The sequence below is a fragment of the Equus caballus genome, chromosome 26 (assembly GCF_041296265.1).
Source record: "Equus caballus isolate H_3958 breed thoroughbred chromosome 26, TB-T2T, whole genome shotgun sequence".
In the NCBI taxonomy this organism is placed as follows: Eukaryota; Metazoa; Chordata; class Mammalia; order Perissodactyla; family Equidae; genus Equus; species Equus caballus.
In genome coordinates this window covers 44,333,807-44,353,726 of record NC_091709.1, presented here as the reverse complement: position 1 = coordinate 44,353,726, position 19,920 = coordinate 44,333,807, and the positions used below count along the sequence as shown (strand labels likewise).

Below are 19,920 nucleotides of genomic sequence, written 5' to 3'. Positions count from 1 at the left end.
CTTGAGAATTTGGCAGAGCCACCGGGTGAGTGTGAGAAGTAGTACCGGGGAGATTCCTTTCCAAATAGACGCCTTGTGGAGAAGCGTCTTGGCTGGCGAGGTCTGATCCAGAGCAGCGATGGGAGAGACCCCGCTGGCAGAGCGACATGCATATGGGGCTCGCAGACAGCCCCTGGGCAGGTAGGACTCCCTCTGGGAGAGAGGGAGGAGGCAGCAAGAGGAAGGCCGGATCAGAACGGGGCGGGGGAGGGGGGCAGCCAACCTGCGGACGCCCCGTTTTGAGATCATTTTAATACAGCCGGTTCAGCTCCAGAAAGAGCACCTCATTTCTCTGCTCCTTTTTGTGGGAGGACCTGTCCGGACAGGTGAGGGCTCTCGCCATGACAATTCTTTTTACTGACCTCAAACAGCAGCATCAGGCTTCATGGTTGTGGCTTAGAAATAACTCTTTTAAAAAATGAAACAGCCTGCAAAGGTGTGAGTCAACCAGTTTTGCCAAGAAAAAGACTGCCTGGCTTTAGAAAATAGGGTTAAAAGGAAACAGGAAAGCTTTAAGGCCCGGTATTAGTGAGGGTTCTCCAGAGAAACAGAACCAAGAGGAAATTAGATAGATAGACAGATAGACAGATAGATAGATAGATAGATGATAGACAGACAGATAATATATAGACAGACATAGATACAGACAGATGATAGGTAGATGATATAGACAGACAGGTAGATAGACAGATGGGTAGACAGATAGAAGATAGAAAAATAGATTTATTATAAGGAATTAGCTCACACGATTTTGGAGTCTGACAAGTCCCAAGACGTGCAGGGTGAACTGACAAGCTGAAGACCCAGGAGGGCCAATGGTCTAGTTCCAGTCTGCAGAATGGGAGGCTCAAGACCCACAAAAAGCCCATGTTTCAGTTCAAAGGCCATCAGGCAGGAGTTCTCTCTTACTTCTTTTTATGCCTTCAACTGATTGGACAAGGCTCACCCACATTAGGGAGAGTAATCTGCTTTACTCAGTCTACTGATTTGAATGTTAATCTCGTCTAAAAACACCCTCATGGAGCCAGTCCTGGTGGCCTAGTGGTTAAGTTTGGTGTGCTCTGCTTCGGATGTCCAGGTTCGGTTCCCACGAGTGGACCAACACCATTTGTCTGTCAGTGGCCATGCTGTGGTGGAAGCTCACATACAAAAAAAGGAAGATTGGCAGCGGATGTTAGCTCAGGGAAAATCTTCCTTAGCAAGAAAGAGGAAGATTGGCAACAGATATTAGCTCAGGGCTAATCTTCCTCAGCAAAAAAAAAAAACCCCAAAAAACAACAACAAACCCTCACAGAACGCTCTGAAAGTTTAACCAAATATCTGGGCACCATGTGGCCCAGCCAAGTTGTCACATAAAATTAATTATCATAGACCCTCCTCCCCCAGATGAGCTTATTAACCAGCTACAGTCATAGGCCCAGAGTGGACACCGAGAAATTCAGTGTCTCTTGTTTTGGGACAAAATAAGGATCCCTGTAAATGTGACAAAGATATTGATCTAAGTGGGTATATTAGTTTCCTGGAGCTGCCATATCAACATCCTACTAACTGGGCGGCTTCAAACCACAGGAATTCATCCTTTCCCAGCTCTGGAGGGTCCTCCCTGCCTCTTCCAGCTCCTGGTGTTTGCCAGCCATCCACCGTGCTCCATGCTTCATAGATGCATCACTCCGGCCACATGGCCGTCTTCTCCCTGTGCACATCGTGTCGTGTACAAGACGTGTCTTCACATCGTCTCCCTCTGCACATACGTGTCTGTCCAATTTTTCCCTCTTTCTAAGGACACAGTCACATTGGATTAGAGCCCATCCTCATGACCTCATCTTAACTCCATCATCTGCACAGACCTATTTCCAAATAAGGTTGCGTTCACAGATACTGGGAGTTAGGACTGCAACGTATCTTTTGGGGAGGGGTGCCCAATTCAGCCCGTAACAGTGAGTCTCACCAGGTCCTGCGGGTGCACAGCCCCCAAGTTCCCCGCCCCCAGCCACTCCCGGGGGAGGCGAGGAGTCCCAGGGTTTCCACCATCCACTTGATGCGGCCGCTTTCCTCACCTCTGTCCTCTGATCCTTGCAGAATTGTCTGCCATTTGAACTGCCAAGACTCTTGAAACAGCTGTGAAGACGCCGCAGTCAACTCAAGGGCTTTAAGACGATGCTGACAAAACATCAAACGCTTCCCTTGAGGAGGTGGTGGAACATTTTGACCATTTTGGCAGCCCTCTCTCCCTGGGTGAGTCTGTGGGGCCGGCTGCAGCAAGCATTGCCCAACGTCTGTGCCCTGTTCACTGGCCCTGGCCCCACCCCCCAGGGGCCCCATCCCCGAGGACAGGCTTGGGTCCCAAGCGCAAGCCCTGCCAGCTGGGCCCTTTCCTGTGGTTCTGCCTGGTTTGTCATCCAGAGCTCGCAGGGCGGGGGGCATGCCGTCTGTGCCAGCTGTGAGCTCCAGACAAGGGAGGCCAACGAGCTGTCCCCAGTGGGCAAGTTAACTGGTCAGATCTTCCCCCACGTCTCGTAAAAATACACCAGGGGCTGCCGGTCACTTTCTGCTCCCTGAACCGCTCTGTCCCTGGGCTCTGCTGACCTGCTTTCAGGAAACTTCCCGAAATAGGCATCCAGGTTCCGGAAGGGACGGCTTGGCTGTTTCTGGACCTCTCTGGGCCTCGTCCCCAGCCGTAGACAAGATGGGTCCAGAGCCTGCTTTGTCACTAAGACCGCCATTAACGGTGCGAGATCTGATGCTGGTCATTCCAACTTCATCTTCAGCTGCGGGCTCCAGGCCCACGCCCACCGTGGAAAATAAAATGGTTTTTCAGGATCAGAGGCCCCTAACTCACCCCCCTGCCCCAGGTTATTCTAAAGCTCTAAGGTGCTCACCACTCACTGTTTTCACTAACTGTTCCTAACTTCAAATTCCTTTTACATAAACAAACAGGGGCCCCTGGACCCTGGTCAGTGACACTGACATCGCAGGTCCAGAAAATAGGTCCTGTTCTTCTTTCTATCTTGCTCTCAAAAGAAGGAAAGCTGGTTTTCAAGGTTTTAGAGCTTCACACTTCCTCAGTTGGTTTCGTCATCAACACGCATTGGCATGAAGTTGGTACAGTACTAGACAGAGGTTTTAAGGCGCCTACACTTCCCATCAAGCTCTGTAACATTTTCAAGGACGGGACCCATAGTTGGTCCCTTTGGACAGACCATAATTGGTCTGTCGCCTCTTTCTTCTGACTTCAGAGCAACAGGACAAAGTTGCCTTTTGCTGGTGTCACGATTTTAAAATTCCAGGCTCATTGCATTTCTTGATGCGTCTGGTGATGCGAACCAGCCGGCACGTGTCAAACTCCTGCCACCTCTAGCAGGAGTGGGTGTGAGTGCAAAGAAATCCTCCAGGGTGTACAATATTTCTTCCAGAAGTGGGCACTTTTTTGGAAGAAATAGGCCAGAGGTTTGGAAGGAAAAGTTAATTACAAATAAAAAGAGAGAGGAAGAAGAAACAAAGGATGGACATCTTAAGACGCATTTAAGTGTTAACTTTACAGTCAACTTAACTTAGCATATACTTATGACCCGGGGCCCCAGGCTGTGCCGTGGTGCCCCGGAGCAGCGCCGAGAACTCACAGGGGTGCAGCCGGATGTTTTAAATTTGGGAGAGAACCAGCAAAATCTATCAGAAACCATGTGAACTAACTCCATGTAATTCACCCTTTCAACATTAGATTGTGCTACATTCCTTTCGATGATGTCATATCTTGGCAAAGCTGGGCTTTTGGCGGCTGCTGTCATCAAAAGCAATTACTGTGTGAAAATCAGTGTGGGACAAGAAACAAGGGGAGCAGGGGCCAATGATTCCCAGGTTTGAGGAGTTGTGCAGTGCCCAACAGGCACAACTATGCTTACTTAAGGCATAACTGTGCTTACTTAAGAATGAAAGAAATTTTTTTCTTCAATTTGTGTGGATCGTTTCTTTAAAAAATGCTATTAAGTTGTTAGAATATAAATTTTAAAAAAATTGAAGTGAAATTCACATCACATAAAGTTAACCTTTTTTATCGGGGTAAAATATGCGTAATATAAAATTGATCATCTTGACCATTTTTAAGTGTACAGTTCAGTGGCATTTAGTACATTCACAGTGGTGTTCAACCACAATGACTGTCTAGTTCCAAAACATCGTCATCACCCCAAAACGAAACCCCACACCCATTAAGAAGCTGCTCCATATTCTCCCCTCCCCCCCAGCCCTTGGCAATCACTCATCTGCTTTCTGTCTCTGTGGTTTTGCCTATTCTGGAAATTCCATATAAATGAACTCCTATAATAACTGGCATCTTGTGTCTGGCTTCTTTCACTTGGCATAGCGTCTTCTGGTGTCCTCCACGTTGTAGCATGAGTCAGCACTCCATTCCTTTTTATGGCTGAATAATATTCCCCCGTGTGGACAGCCTACCTTCTGCTTACCCAGTTGTCCATCAATGGTCGCTTGGGCTGTTTCAGCCTTTTGCTATTGCGAACAATGCTGCTGTGAACGTTTATGTATAAGTTTTTGCTTGAATTCCTGTTTTCAGCTCTTTGGGGGATATACCCAGGAGTGAAATTGCTAGATCATACAGCAATTCTATGCTCAACGTTTTGAGGAATTGCCAGGCTGTCTCCCAGAAATACTTTTTAAGTTGTTCAATCCTAACTAAGTAAACGAAACTGCCGGCATTTCTCTGGGCCCAGGGAAGCTGCAGAAACATCACTGAGATGCTAAGGGTGCTGTGTGCAGAGGACGTTCGGGAACCTCTGACTCAGGGAGCACTTGCTGGACCGCTAGGCACCCCAGGAGTGCTCTGGAGGGCCGAGTACCTGAACCACCAGGCGTCTTAGGGTGAGTGTCAGCAGAGAGGTAACCGAGCACCAGCCTCCCGCGGGGCTCCAGGGCAGGGTAGCGTCCAGGTGGAGGGGATCGGTGCTGTTTTAGACGGGTCACCTGGGAAGATGTCGGTGAGGCGGTGACATTGAACAGGAGGAGGTGAAGGCAGGTGAGGCTGATGGAGCATCAGTGCCAGAACATCCCAGGATGAGGAACCGGACTGCAGAGGGTCTGAGGAAGGAAGGAAGGCGCTCAGGTTGTGGAAGAATAAAAGGCCAGTGTGTTGCTAACAGAGAGGGGGTGATAGTCAGCATGAACCTGGACGGGCGAGTGGGGCAGGGTCATACCACCGCCTCTGCCAGCGGAGGGGCAGAGGAAACCCTGCTCTCACGGGGCCCAGAGGGGAGGAGCCAGGTATTAATCAGCAGGCCCCAGTAAACATGATGATACACCTGGCCACATGCCCTCGAGCTTGAAACAGAGGAATCTGAGCCAGTCTAGGACTCGGGAGAAGACACGATATGCTGAGTGGGAGTTAACCAGGCATCAGCTGAACTTTCCAGATGGACAGGATGGCTTGTGCAAAGGCCCTGTGGAACCCAGAGGAAGGACCTGGGAGAAGCCGGGTGGGGGTGGGGTGGTTGGAGGACCCAGAGCAGTGGAGACTAGAGGATGAGGCTAGAGAGGCAGGCCTATTTCCATCCTAAAACAATGAGAAGGGGAGGGTGTGTGTGTGTGCCTTTTCCAAACATCACCCCTGCAGCATGAGGAACAGGCTGGAGCGGGGCTGTAATGACCCAGCCCAGAACTGTCCGTGAGTTAGGCCCAGGGCTGGCACGGGAGACGGAGTTCCGCCAAGAGATTCTCAGGAGGGTGGAGCGAGTGTCTTGGTGTTCAGACTGCTGACATTTCCCCCCAGGGAAGGGTGTAAATTGAGACCTACATGCCAGGCATCTAACTTGTTGAAGATTATAAATCAAGCGGACAAAATGTTAAATAAAATGCATTCATCCTCCCATTTTGACAAATACACCCTCACAGCAGCGTGGAGGGCCAGGTCCCAAGCCAGAGCCCTCAGACTCTAGCGCTTGCTCTCCACCTCCAGCTTTGTGCACACGGAGAGAGGCCTCGTGTGCCCACTGGGGGACATGCCAGCTCCGTGCCCCAGCTCCACCCATATCCCCTGCAAACAGCTTCCTCCAGCTAGCCTTGGGCCTTAGGGTGCTCATACTAGCAGTGGGGTCACCCCCTGGAGGAGGGACCTGTGCAGGGGTTGGAGGATGAGCTGGGGACATTGGGCTGGGAATTCCGGGGTCACAGGTACCCAGAGCCTGATCTAGGACGGTGGGCACCTCCTGGCCCTGTGTAGACAGGCAGGCCCACCGAAGGCCAGACAGGGGCCCTCTGGAGAGTGGGCCAAGGCAGGTCCAGGGTGGGGCTGCTGGCAGTGGACTGGATCTCGTGGGATGGAGGGGGCATGAGGTACAGCAGACGCCTCTTGGTTCCTGACCTTCAGAACAGAAGGCAGTTTATTCACAGAGATGGGGGACTCTGGAAAGAACCAATTTGGGGGCAAAAATCATAGGCTCATCTAAAACATCTTGAGGCGTCTTAGGGACATCCTAGTGTGGGCGCCATGTTGAATTTTGGGGTCTGGCGCTCCGAGGAGAAGTCTGGGCTAGAGATATAAACGTAGGAGTCTTTGCTGAATAGATGGAAACTGAGGCAGTGGGCTCGGACGAGATCACTAGGGATAAAGAGGAGAGGCTGCAGTTGGGGAGAAGAGAGCCTGGACCGGGGCTTGAGGAGTCCAACACTTGAAGACCAGGGAGTGGAGGATGAGAGTGCAGAGGAGATGACAGGCCACGGTGGAAGTGTAATTCAACAAGCGTCTGCCTAATGCCGGCTCTTGCATAACACCCCACGCCGCTGGCAGGTGATGAAGGATCTTACAGCAAGACCCACCTGGGAGGACAGAAGTGGGACCACTCGAGTCAAAGGAGGTGGCATCTCTGAAAAGGGAGGTTTGTGTAAAAGAAAATATTTGCTTGAGAAAAGCTAGAAGTCAGGAGCTGGTCCCTCCACCTCCTTTCTCCCCCCACCCCCAGGGACGGCGCTGGAAATGCTTGCCACAGAATCTTCCTCCCAAATCACTTTTCCAGAGTAAATGCAGGCAGAATCGCAGCAGTGAACAAGTTATGTTCTTTTAGCAAATAGCATTCAACTTTGCAGGGAATTCTCAAAAAATGGTCTGCAAGCTGCTGCAGGAGCTGCAGTGGGAGAGCAAGGGCTCCTTCCTGGGGAGGAGCCTGCGAGCAGAAAGAGGCTGGGCTGGAGGAGTCACCGGGAGGGGCGGGGAGGGGACGGAAGCGGAGGGCGCCATCTGCGGCCGGGGCTCCACTGCCCCTTCCTGTGGGCCGGTCAAGCGGGAGGACCTTGGGGGCGCTGGCTTCATTCTGGGCCCCGGAGAGCTCGGCCAGTCCCAGGTTGGCCCCAGGACCTAAGTGAGCCACTCGCCTGGGAGGGCTGTGTCAGGGCGGCGCGCCGCTCGGGGACCCTGCGGAGGACAAAGATGAGTTTAAACTTCGCAGAGCAGACGCATGCCCCAGAGGTAACAACCAGCGCTGTTTATCCATCACCTGGTACCTGCCAGGCGCGCTGTTTCCTTGGAGCCCCACGGCCATCCTGAGGCAGGGACCCCTATCGCCCCCATTTCTGGGACCCGCAAACGCACCCACGGTCCTCGCACCCGCTTTCTCCCGGGCCTGCAGGGTCGGGCTGTCCCCACGGTGAGACTCAAAGGCGTGCAGGGTCAGCGAGCGGTGCTAAATGGACACGTGGAGAAGGGGACATCCCCTGGGGGCCAGGAATGTCCGGAGGACCTGAAGCAGAGGTGCGGCCTGTTGAGATGCGCCGTCCGAGGGCCCGGTGCAGGAGGAAGCGGACTTGGGAAATCTTACGCCGGAGGCCAGCAGAAGCCCCCGGGGCTCGCCCTTCCCTCCCCGCGGTCCCTCCCCCCATCACGCGCGCTCGCGGGCGGAGTCAGGCGTCACGTCTCTGAGCTTCCCGCCCTCCGGGCTCACCTCCCCCACATCCCCTACCCGGAGCCCCGCGTTGGCCTGGCGCTGCCCCAGCCGCGCGCCCACGATTTGGGCGGACCGCTTTCCTCGCGCGCGTGGTCCACCCTGGCACGTTCCAGACATGGTCGCATTAATCCTTTCGAAGGTCACCTCCCAAGTCGCAGATGCAAAACTTGCCCTAATATTTTTCTTTAAATCGGTCCACTTTAATAGTTAGGTAAAATGTATTTAAAGAGAAACTTTATGCTTCGGTTAAAAGCTTTCATTGACATAAGTTATTGACATGGTTAGTGGGTTCAATCATTTCAGAGAATATGGATGCTTAAAAAATTATGGATAAAGTTTCTCTGTATAGTAAGAAAATTGCCACAGTTCATTAAGATGAAAAAGTCAATTTAATATACATTTCGTCTTATTTAATATTCTGATTTTTGTATTTTTGGTTATTTTTAATTTTATTATATAGATTTGTTGTATTTTAAAACTAACATTGAAAGCATTAAATATCAATTTGCAAATGCTCACGGAGCAGAGACACGCTCATACGTAAAATGGTGTGTTAGGATTTATTTTTTTCAAAGTTTACAAGTGATAAATTACCTACAGTTCAAAAAAGATGGATCTTTACATTTTGTGCCTTTTAAATGATTTAAATCATTTTAACAAAACAATTTGCTCCGGTGTTCATTTTAAATCTGTGCTGCTAGTTTGTCACTGTTACTTGCTATTGTATTTCTGTTAAATATTTTCACAAAATAAGACTGCAAATATTTTCTTCCCTTTAGACTCGTTAGTCTCCTATCTTAATGTCAGACCAAATTTTCTCTGTCGAAAAGAGTAAGATGTCTTGAACATTTAAACTATCTTTGGGGTTTCTTGGATGGCCAAGGAGTAACCACAAAGGTTTATCTCCTCCGTCATAAAATAAACAACGCTAAAATAATCATTAAAAAAATGGATACTAGAAGTTACTTTTATACTTGGAAATGCCAACCTTAACTGGCAAAGATCGATAGCCATGAACACAAATAACGATTGCTCTCTCGTAATCCCGGAGGGTCTAGAACCTCTGGGTCTTCACAGTTCCTACAAGGAAGTTGGTTTGCCTTTTACAGATTCAAGGATGGAGCCCCTCAGAGTGGGCGGAGTGCCCGCGTAAGGAACACAGACAAGTCTGAGGAGGAGCCCGGCCAGGCCACCCAGCATCCCCTGCCATCTCTGCACCCCCTCCACTTGCTGCTGGGGACTGGCTGTAACAGGCTTCGTGAGCTCTGGTCCCTTGGCCTAGGAGCCCAGCCCCCAGCCTGCAGCAGACACTTCATAAATATTTGTCGAGTGAAGCAAGCAGATGATTAAATAAATGAAATTGGTGTGTTTTATTACTGGACCTGGGTGGACTGTTAGTCACCTGGGCTGCTGAACTGCACGCAGGTGAGACGAGAAATCTTCACGGAGTCTAAGAGAGGTCCCTCCAGCAGAACCCCGGAAACAGTGCCAATGACTCTCATTCTAGTCAATTCATTTTTTTCCCACTAAAATAATGACTATGTTTACTTTCAAGTTATCTTTATAGATTCAAAATCCCAATTATTTTTTTTAAATGTTAGCTTAAATGTTAGTTACCTTTGCCACCGACAAGCTTGAAATAACCACTTGCCATTCTGGGCTCAAGGAGATTAATTTTGATTTCAGGATGATGTGGGAAAGGATGTGGCTGCTTGCCCTTCTTAAGAGGGCCCGGAGCAAGCACGGTCATGTTCCCACCTGTGAACCCTCTCCAAAGAGAAGCCCCGGGGGGGGGGACGGGAGGCAGTGGGCTGTTTACAAAGCAGAAATGGGGCTCAATTACTGGCTGTAAAATAAGATTATCATGTGCCCCGTGGAAGGGAAGCTGTGTAGCAGCTGTCACAGTCTTCCATAGGCCAGCTAACATCAGCCTCTCTATTCAGGTGACTAACACAAAAACACAGTTAATGTCCTTAAAATGCTCCCTCCTTTGTCTTCCCCATCCTGCCCCCACTATTCATCTCATCTGTCCAAAAATAACCCTTCCCTCACCTACAGACCTACAGGAATGAGTTGTTTGGGGGCGTGGAAGTTTGTGATTACTCTTCTCGACCTCTGACCCAGATATCTTTCCAAGAGCTCAGTACATTCACTCTGGGAATTTTTTTTCTCCCAAAGGTGGAAAAATATCTTTCCTTTTTTAAGCAATCTGTTGTGCATGTAAAAAGTTGTCTTCTAGCAAAGCCTTGGGGGAACCCCTGGCTGTCTTTGTAACGGGGACTTTAGATTTGCTGTTGGGATGATGAAAAAAAGTTACTTCCCGAGTGGAAACTTGGGTGTAAAAAAGCAAGACATGAATCGCCAGGAAATTATGCTGAGTGAAAAAAGCCAGTTCCCCCTAATCTCATACTGTATGATTCCTGCGTACAAATATATTTTGAAATAGAATTTCAGAAATAAAGGAAAGATTAGTGATGGTGAGGGCTCGTGGGTTCGGTTATAAAAGGGCTACAGGGAGGGGTCCTTGTGTGAAGGAATGTTTTCTATCTGGACTGTGGTGGTGGATACACGCGCCTACGCAGGCGATTAATATTGGATAGAACTTAATTCTCACACGCAAACGAGGACAAATGAAACGGGGGAAGTCTGAATAAGATCGGTGGATTGTATAAAAGTCAGTATTCTGGTTGTGAGAGTATACTTTTTTTTTTTGCAAAGTGATAGCACTGGGGAAAAGTGGGCAGAAGGAATTATTACAACTGCTTGCGACTACAATGGCCTACACACGCACACCCACTCATATACACACGCACACACGAATACACGCAGGCCCGCAGGTGCGCGCGCCGCCCGGCCCTGAGCACGCTCTGCGCCCCCGGGGCGAGCGCGGAGACCCCAGGCGTCCGTGGGTCGGCGGGAGGGGACCCAGCCCCCGGGGGCGGGCCCGGCGGAGGGCGGGGCGCGCGGCGGAAGTGAGGTCGGCGGGCGGGGCGCGCACCTGGGCACCTGGGCGGCCGCGGCGGGCCGGCGGCTGCGAGACGCGCGCGATGGAGGGGGAGAGCGGGAGCCCGTGGGCCCTCGGGCTGCTGCGCACCTTCGACGCGGGCGAGTTCGCGGGCTGGGAGAAGGTCGGCTCGGGGGGCTTCGGGCAGGTGTACAAGGTGCGCCACGTCCACTGGAAGACGTGGCTCGCCATCAAGTGCTCGCCCAGCCTGCACGTCGACGACAGGTCAGCGGCCCGGGCGGGGGCGCCGCGGCGCTGGGCGGCCGGCCGGGAGGGCCTAGCGGCGGCGGGCCGGGGTCGGGGGGCTTGGATTCCGGGGCTCTCCTTCTCTCCTCCTGAGTGGTCTCCGAGGCAAACCGAGCGCCGGGCGCGGCCGTGAGCCCCAGGCGGAGTCAGCGCGGGTGGCGCGGCCGCAGGGACGCGGGGACTGGTTTGGTGAGCTCCGGTCCCCGGGCTCTTGCTCCTGGGGGGCACCTCGGGGGCTCGCGTTTGGCCGAGACGCTGTAGGGTGCCTGGTGGGGCCACCTGGCTTCCCGTGAGGCCCCAGATTTTCAGGGTCGCGAGTTCGTCTTGCCCCTTGGACCCCGCGGCCGCCAGAGGCGCGTCCGGCCCGCCCGGGACCCACCTGGGCGCTGCGGTCTGCGCCCGGCTTAGAGAAATTGCCGTGTGGGGATCTGGGCTTTGTGAGTGAGTGAAACTCCGTTCGACTTACTTAGTAATTTGCGTTGAAACACAAATTGGTGTAAGACGGTAATTATTTCGGTCGGAAGCGCTGGCTTGCTTGGCCCAGGCTCCCTCGGCGCCCGGGCACTTGCGCGTCGGCTCTCCGGGGCGTGGGCCTGGCCGTGGGGTCGGGGAGGTGGCCCGGGGGGCTCGTTCCGCCCAGTGCTTCCTCGCCTCACGCCCTCGTTTTAGCTGGCTTAATTTCGAGGGCGAGCCTCTGGGGAGGGGCCTTGCGTTAACCCGCTTTGTGGCCGTGCCATGGCGCCCTCCTGACCCCCAGTTTCCCCGTCCGAAAGCCTGGACGCAACCTGCCTATCCCTTCCTAACGGGGGTGCTCAAGTTAATAAAGACAATTGGAAAGGACGCAGAGCCGCTCCAGTTAAATTCCCTCGGTCGATTATGGTCTGTGCGTGATTTAGGGGTAGCGGCTGGAAGGATGGTGTCCAGAAGCAGCTCCCTTTTTTGCATTTCGCCGTATGTGGTTGTGTTTTAATAATAATAATTTACGTGTGAGTTTCAGTGGAGCACATTTAAATTACTTGTATGGTGATTTTGTATTCTGCTTAGAAGTTAGGTTGTGTTTGCGTTCAGTATGGAAATCCCTCTGATACAGCCAGGCCTGGAAGCTCACAGACTCAGAGCAGCAGCTCCTTTTAAACTCCACATAGCCTTTGCTGTCTCAGAGACCCGATTTCTGATCCGCAGCTTGTTAAGTGATGGGGCCTCCAAAACCCAGCTTTTCCCCTGGAGCATGGTGGGGATTCCCATCTCCGGGGTGGCTGTGTGCGTCCCCAGGACTGAGGTATACAGAAGGATGGCAGTGTGTGCTGCCACGGCCAGCAACACTGAACAGGCCCTGGGGAGAAGAGGCCCCCGCACTCTCTGCCTTTGCGTTTGTGTCCTGGCCTAGGCGCTTACACGGTAGAGCTATTGCAGTTTTTGTTACAAGCCTCAACCCCTGTGTTCCTTGGAAACTTAATCAGAGTGGTGACAAGTGTCATAAAAATATAAGTAACTCAAAGGTGAGATGCTTGTGAAGCTGTGCAAACCCTTCCTCCCCTCGCTGTGCCACGTATCCTGGGAACATCTCACGCCGGGAGGGGCACTGTGGTTGTTTTGATGGAATCCAAACCACTTTGAATACCAGCCAGTGGTTAGATCCTGAAAGGCAAGACCTTGCCCTAGGGGTATTTTTACACTCCCCGGGACATTTGTCTGATGGAATCTTCCAGTCCAAGCGAGTTTTATTCATCGGGGCAGTTTTAACACCAATTTCTGGTATTGGAAGGGCAAAGTAAACAAACCCGGCCCCAGGCTGACTCATCAGCCTGCATCTTTAGAATCTGTTATTTCCAGCCACCAGGCCCTTGTTTCTTGGGTGGCCCAGTGGCAGGTAGGGTTTCTCCATTGGAGGCGCGTCACTTAGGATGTTGCATAGTCTGGTTGAAAAGTGTTTTGTCCTTTAATTGGAAGTCTTTTCCTGCCCTGCCCGAACTAGGCAGGTGGTGGCTTGTCCTGGGTGGCTAGGTCCCGGTCACCATCACCCAACAGGAAGCAATCCACCTCCTGCACTTTGCCGGGCCGGGTAGGGCGGGCTGGAGTTCTGCGTTGGCAGCAGTGGGTGATTTTTTGAGAAGATGGTCAAACCTCGGTTCTTTGTAAAGAATACTGGGTTAATTATTGAGTGTATTCAGCTTCAGGTCCTGAGAGGAATTTGTGTCTCTCCCGCCGCAGGGCAAGAGAAAGTGGTCGCATCGCAATCCTGCAGGGTTGCATCCAGACCTTGGAAGAGTTGTGCTGCTCATCCTGCCAAATTCTGGCAGTTTGGCCTCAGTGCGCTTTCAGGGAGCTGCCTCCCATCGTCACCCCGCTGTTTGCAAGATGTTCCCTGGAGTGGGGAATAGGACTTTCCTGGGGGCAGCCCCCCCGGGGCTGTGGGCCCCTCCTGGCTGTCTTGAAGGATGACATCTCTCACCAGTGCCACGAGGGCTGGGCCTTTCCTTTCCCAGGGCACATGGAGTCATTTGTGGCCCCCTCCATGTGTTACTTGGGGACCCACCGCAGGTACAGGTGTAGGCCAGGCTGATTTTCATTGGCTGCCTGTCCCTCCAGGCAGGCCAGGGTCCCCTGGTCCCCTGCTCCTGCCCTTCCCTCGGCCTTATGCCACCCTTTGGCCACAGCGGGGCGTGATCCCCAGCAGCCGCCCGGGACCATGTGAGCATGTACTTCAGTGTGGGAAACCTCAGGGGCTGCACAGCACCCTACACCTCTCAAAGATCCCAAGGAGCAGAGAAACGCCTGCCAGGGGGGCTTCCAAGGGGACCTTCGGAGAGTCCACAAGAGACGCCCCACTGATCTGTTTCCTGCTCCTTAAGGGCATGTCTGCTGGCTTTGAGGAGACCTGGCTCCCTGGCTGGCCCTCATTAGGGGGTCTTGGGGGCCAAGGCAGAGTCTAGGGGTGGGGACATTCCATTTAGACAAGAACAGGTGACCCCAGAGGCCCCATCTCTTCGTTCCCTCGGGCTCAGAGGAGGCTCTGCGTAGCTGAGGGCCTGGCCCAGGCGGCAGCCCCAGCAGCTCCAGCGAGATGGGCACCAGCTGGTCGGGACGAGCCTGAGCAAACCCAGGGTTTGTAAGTACAAGCTGATGATCGGACAAGCCCGATTCTTGTCAGTTTTAAAAATAGCAGTGTGGGAACCCCTTGGAGGCTCCCAGGGAACGTCATTGGATTGGCGCGCGCCGGGCAGGCCTTGCCGAAGGCTCCGCTAGCAGACGGCCAAGCCACTTCCCTCTGCCTCTCCCACAGGGGGCCCGCTCTCCCTCTGGGTCCCCCGCCTTCCGAGCTCTCTCTGCACCGAGTCTTTCCTCTCCCTGCAGTTGACTGCTTCTCTGCCTTCCTAGACTGCATCCTGGGCCCGTTCTCGCCTTTTTTCCCGGGGAAATGCTTCCAGAAGGGGAAGCCTCGACTTGCTGAGCGCTCGGACTGTCTTTGGAATTTGTGACTGAGCCGGGAGAACCCCGGAGCTTCTCCAGAAAGCGTCTCTTAGAAATGATCGGTCTGGTGATATTTCTGATGTTTCTCCCTACCCCCGATGCCCTCCTGGGATGGGGGAGATACAGCCCTAAATGAGAACGAAAAGTGGAATAATGTAAGTGCTCTTGAGACAGTAGCTTTAACACATGGAACCCCAACTTGGTCCTGTTAATGCCCAGATATTTTCCATCTAGGACCAAGAGGGGGTCCAGAGGTGGGGGCGCTTTCTCCATTCCTGCTGGGAAACACAATTAATGACTCTCCCCAAGCGGGCGGAGGAGACGTTTCTGAAATGATGACCGAAGAGAACCGTGAGGCCGGCCTACTGAATTATGCCTAATTGTAGGGACGCTTTTAGCCCGTCATGATTTTTAGGTTGTTTTAATGAAGACTGATGTCAGTGGATTCGAGTGGCCTTGAACTTCCCTCCTAACAATAAAGGATGGGAGTTGATGATGGTGCCACCAGGACCAGGACTGTGCGCTCCAGGGTCCCCACCCAGCACTTGGGCCCTGGCACTGCTGGAAAATCTCTCCAGGTCCTAAAATAATAATGGTAATCATAGTCATGGATCTACAGTTCCTTTTGTGTTGTCATCAATGTGAACCAGAAACACGGCTTCGAGGAAAAGTGTATTTAAAAAAAATAATCGCCATTGACTAAAAAACAGTTGCTGGTTGCTTTCTGCACCAGGAGTCTTTTTCGGTCTTTTTCCTCGGCTCCTGGAGAGGGCCCGGTTCAGGCTTATTGAATTGCAAATGCTGCTGGGGACATCAATAGGGGAAAGGCTCAGGCTGCCCGAAGCCATTGGCAACCAGCAGGGAGGGTTTGGGGGAGGCACGTCCCAGCGGGGTGTCCAGGAGCAATTGAAGAAGGGCCAGAGGATGGAGGCGGCTGGGTTTGAGCTCAGGGATTACTAAAATCGAAACAGGATGAACCTTTTTTTTGTGCCCACCTTTCTGAACACAACCAGTACTGGCATTTAGGGGGCCCTGGCCAACCTTGTTCCCCAGGCCTGTGCCAAGCAGCTTACCTCCTGTCCCCTTAAACTTCCCGCTGGGCGATCCCGGGACCCACTTTCTCGCACTGGGGAGGCCTGGCAACAGGCGGGTGGGGTCCTCTCTGCTCTGAGGCATTTCTGATTGAGCTGTCATGAAGGAGGTAATTTTGTTCCTGGAAACGATGACTGATTTTCCAGGATAGCTGGTTTTCCTCGACGAAATGATCAGTTGTGCAAAGCCTGCCTGGCATGTGTTCCGGTGAAGGTCTGGGCTCTCTCAGAACGTTCCAGCCTTGATCAGCTTTCCGGAGCAGACCGGCACCGGCCGGCCCTTTTGTTTTTTTGACTAAGGTAAATGGGGTCTGTTCTGTGGAAGGACCTGGGGCCGGGGAGAGAGCAGCGAACTTGCCTACCTCGATGCGGTGTGGGGAGAGACCAGCGATCTGCCAGCATGGCTCTGGAGTCGCTAATGAGCTCGGCAGTCAGAAGTCACCCTGGGTTTATGTATGAAGCCCATTGGGCAAATGGAAGGAAACACTTTATTTGCAGAGTGGCTCAGAGCTTCCACTTAATGCAATTGTAAAATACGTGTTTGTTATCAGTCAGGGTTGGTGTAGAAGGCTCGTTCTCAGGATGTCTACTTACAGGGGAAAATGAGCCTTGTGCACGGCCAGGCTGTAAACACCTGAACTGTCAGTTCCCGAAAACCTGAGGACCGGGAGGGGAGCCTCACACTGTCTCCCACTGGAAGTGGGTCTCCATCCTGCAGCAGGACACATGCCAGTGCCATGTGAGCGCAGTGTCCCTCGAAGGACATACACTGGTAGGGGAGGGGTGCTGGCCACTTTAAAAGAAAATAAAAGCAGTAGGAAAAGACAAGTCACAAAACTGATACTTAACAGGAAGCAGAAGCAACAGCTGGAACTGAGCCCCAATTGCAACAGCTGGGGAGTGAGTGACTGTTGTGAGAAGCGGGGGTTGTATGCAGCAGTATAGTGTAGGAGAAAGAAGATGGCCCAGGGGTGTCGTCTTCTCTCTCCTTCTTAAATGACCGGCTTCGTTTTAAAGGCTGCTTGACGTTGGCACCCAGCCCTTTCCTCTTCCAGATGCCTGGAGACTGGGCACAGGGTTGAGGTCTGCCTCCATGTGGTCTCGGGGCCTGGCCAAGCGGGCCGAGGCTGTGGGGAGGGGCTGGCCCACCTGGATGAGGTACCAGAATCTGTCAGTCCAGAGTTTCCATCCGAGGGAGGGAGCAGCTCTTCGGCCCTGTCCAGGGACCGCCAGAGGCTGGCGTGGCACTCTTGTGGACGTCTTGCTTTCCATTAATTGGCCCTTTAACCAGATGCTAAGAAAGCAAGCCATGTTAGACTCAGGTTTGTTTTATCATCATGTCATGATTCGCTCTTGATTCTTGTTTCACTTATTTCTAAGGCCAGTGGGATTCTTTGCTCCTTGAGCCTGTTCAAAACCAAGCTCTTGACCCCCACCCAATGACTCCTGGTGGAGATCCAGGGTCGTCCTTGCTGCCTCTCTCTCCTCCACATCCAATCAGTCATCAAGTCTTAATGATTCTCTCTGGAAAATGTGCTCTGTGTCTGCCGGCTTCCTGCTTCTCCACATCGACCAGCGGGGGGTCGGGGGAGGGTGCCCACCCTGAGTGCTTTGTGCTCAGTGCAAGCAGAGCTCAGGTGCTGCAGCGTGCCGTAAACAGTGTAATCTGAGGCTCCTCCTTGCCCGCTAGCCTTCCTCCCTGGAAAATGTTTCCGTAACCGTAAGGGCAGCTGGGAGCATGTTGTAGTCTCGAAGAGGAGATCAAATCAGTAAGAAACAGACTCGTTTTGTTGGTGCAGTTTTGGACTCTCCAGCAGGCTGGGAAATGGGAGCAGGTGCAGGTTTGGGTGGGGGATGTGGGCAGGTACATCCAGGCTCCAGAAGAGCCCCTGCAGTGGGAACAGGCTGCCTGTGCTGGAATCTGCATTCTGGGGGAGTCCCTGGGGCCACCCCAGCTTGCTGCCTGCATGGCAGTGTCCGGACAGTGGAGCTACGCGGTTCCCAGCTTGACGAGGGCATGTCTGGGCATATGGTTCAGGACTTTTCCTGTAGGAGCTTATTAGGAAGCAGGTTCCTCAGCACCCACCAGAAACCCGATCTCCAGAAGAAGCAAATTAATGTTTTTAATTGGATATATTTGACAAGTAACATTGTGTAAACTTAAGGTGCACATCGTGTTACTTTGATACATTTCTATATTGTAATATGGTTGCCATCGTAATGATATTTATCACAGTACATATTATATTATTTTCTATGTTTAATAAGCTGTATGTTAAATCTCTGTGGCCATTTTAGTACTTGTTACAAGTTTGTCTCCTTAAACACCATCAGTCATATCCCCTGACCTGCATCCCCTGGTAACCACCGTTTTACCGTGGTGGTGGTTTTTTTTTTTTTTTTTTTTTTAACTATGTTTGATTTTTTTTAGACTCCACATATAAGTGAGATCATACAGTACTTATCTTTCTCTGAGTTATTTCACTTGGCATAATGTGCTCAAGGTCCATCCATGTTGTCACAAATGACAATTTGTCCTTTCTCGTGGCTGAATAATACTCCATTATAGATACAGCGCGGCTTTTTTATCCATTCATCTGTTGATGGGCATTTGGGTTGTTTCCATATCTTGGCTATTGTGGTTAATGCTGCGGTAAACATGAGGATGTATATATCTCACTGAATTCCTTTTTTCATTTCCTTTGGGTATATTCCCAGAAGTGGAATTGCTGGATTGTACAGTTGGTCTATTTGTAATTTTTTGAGGATGCTCATATTGTTTTCCCTAACATTTGCACCAATTTGTATTCCCACGTGTAGTGTATAAGGGTTCTCTCTTCACACATCCTCACCAGCACTGGTTATCTCTTGTCTTCCTGACAGTGGCCATTCTAACAGGTGTGAGGTGATAGCTCATTGTGGTTTTGATTTGTATTTCCCTGATGTTTAGTGATGTTGAGCATCTTTTCATCTGCCTGGTGGCTGTTTGATATCTTCTTTGGAAAAATGCCTATTTAGTTCTTCTGCCTATTTTTTATTGGATTGTTCTTGTTGTCATTGTGTTAGTTCTTTATATATTTTTGGATATTAACCCCTTATCTGATAACGTGATTTGCAAAACATTTCTCCCGTTTCGTAGTCTGCCTTTTCATTTTGTTAATTGTTTCTTTGCTGTGCACAAGCTTTTGAGTTCGATGTTGTCCCATTTGTTGAATTTTGCTTTTGTTTTTTGTGCTTTTGGCATCATGTCCAAAATATCTTTGCCGAGAACGATGTCACTGAGCTTCTTCCCTATGTTTTCTTCTATGTTTTATGGTATCAGGGCTTATGTTTGAGTCTGTGATCCATTTTGAGTTAGGTTCTGTGAGTGGTGTGAGAGAGGGATCCAGTTTCGTCGTTCTGCATGTGTTTCTCCATTTTCCCAGCACTGTTTGTGGTGTTCTTGGCTCCCTTATCGAATATTAGTTGATTGTAGAAACAGGTTAAAATTAAAGTAAACTCTGGGAGTACTTAAGTGGGTGATTCTAGACTGTCGTAGTTTATTTTAAATTTGGCTGAAATGCATTAGCTCAGTCTATACCAGAGGTTCTCAGACTTGGCACAGTTGTCATTTTGGGCTGGATGGTTCTTTGCCTTGGGGCCTGTGTTGTGCCTTTAGGATACTGAGCAGCATCCCAGGCCTCACCTGCTGGATGCCAGGAGCAGCCCCCAGCTGTGACAACCAAAATGTCTCCAGACAGCGCCCAGTGTCCCTGGGGGACAAAGTCACCTGTATATGACGATCACTGGTCTACACCCAGGGATCCCTGAGACACCACTGTGCAGCCCCTTAGTGTGTGCTCCTAAAGGTCTCGGCTCCCAGCTACAGGGGTTGGACAGGCAAGGCAGAGGGGCTGAGATACTGGCCAAGCCCCGGGGCCTGGGAATTTGCATTTCAGCTGGTTCCGGGGTGTTTTCTCCTGTGCCTGTGTTTGAGATCTGCTGACCTAGATTGCACGTGGTCGAGCCCTGTCTTCTGGGATTCAGCCTTTTTCCCTGGATGCACCGTGGGACTTTTGACCCGTGATGCTAACACAGACCATGACACTGGGATTCTGGTTTTGTAAATCCATGGGCTGCAACAGGA

The 19,920-nt window shown here is 51.5% G+C and overlaps 1 protein-coding gene and 1 long non-coding RNA gene across 3 annotated transcripts in view; both read left to right on the top strand.

Moving 5' to 3' along the window:
* On the top strand, positions 1-4,366 carry LOC138920957 (uncharacterized). The gene is made up of 3 exons (XR_011433067.1): positions 1-180; positions 2,119-2,274; positions 2,636-4,366. It is a non-coding gene; the product is annotated as an uncharacterized lncRNA (long non-coding RNA).
* Positions 4,367-7,224: 2,858 nt separating this feature from the next.
* RIPK4 (receptor interacting serine/threonine kinase 4) overlaps positions 7,225-19,920 on the top strand; it is a 30,852-nt gene continuing 18,156 nt past the window's right edge. Inside the window, exon 1 of one of the 2 annotated variants that reach the window (XM_023630209.2) lies at positions 7,225-7,507. In XM_023630209.2, coding sequence (XP_023485977.2) covers positions 7,497-7,507 — 11 coding nt within the window. In that variant the 5' untranslated portion in view covers positions 7,225-7,496. Of the gene's footprint in view, positions 7,508-10,956; positions 11,212-19,920 lie in introns of those variants that run through there. The other variant, XM_023630208.2, reaches the window with a different exon arrangement.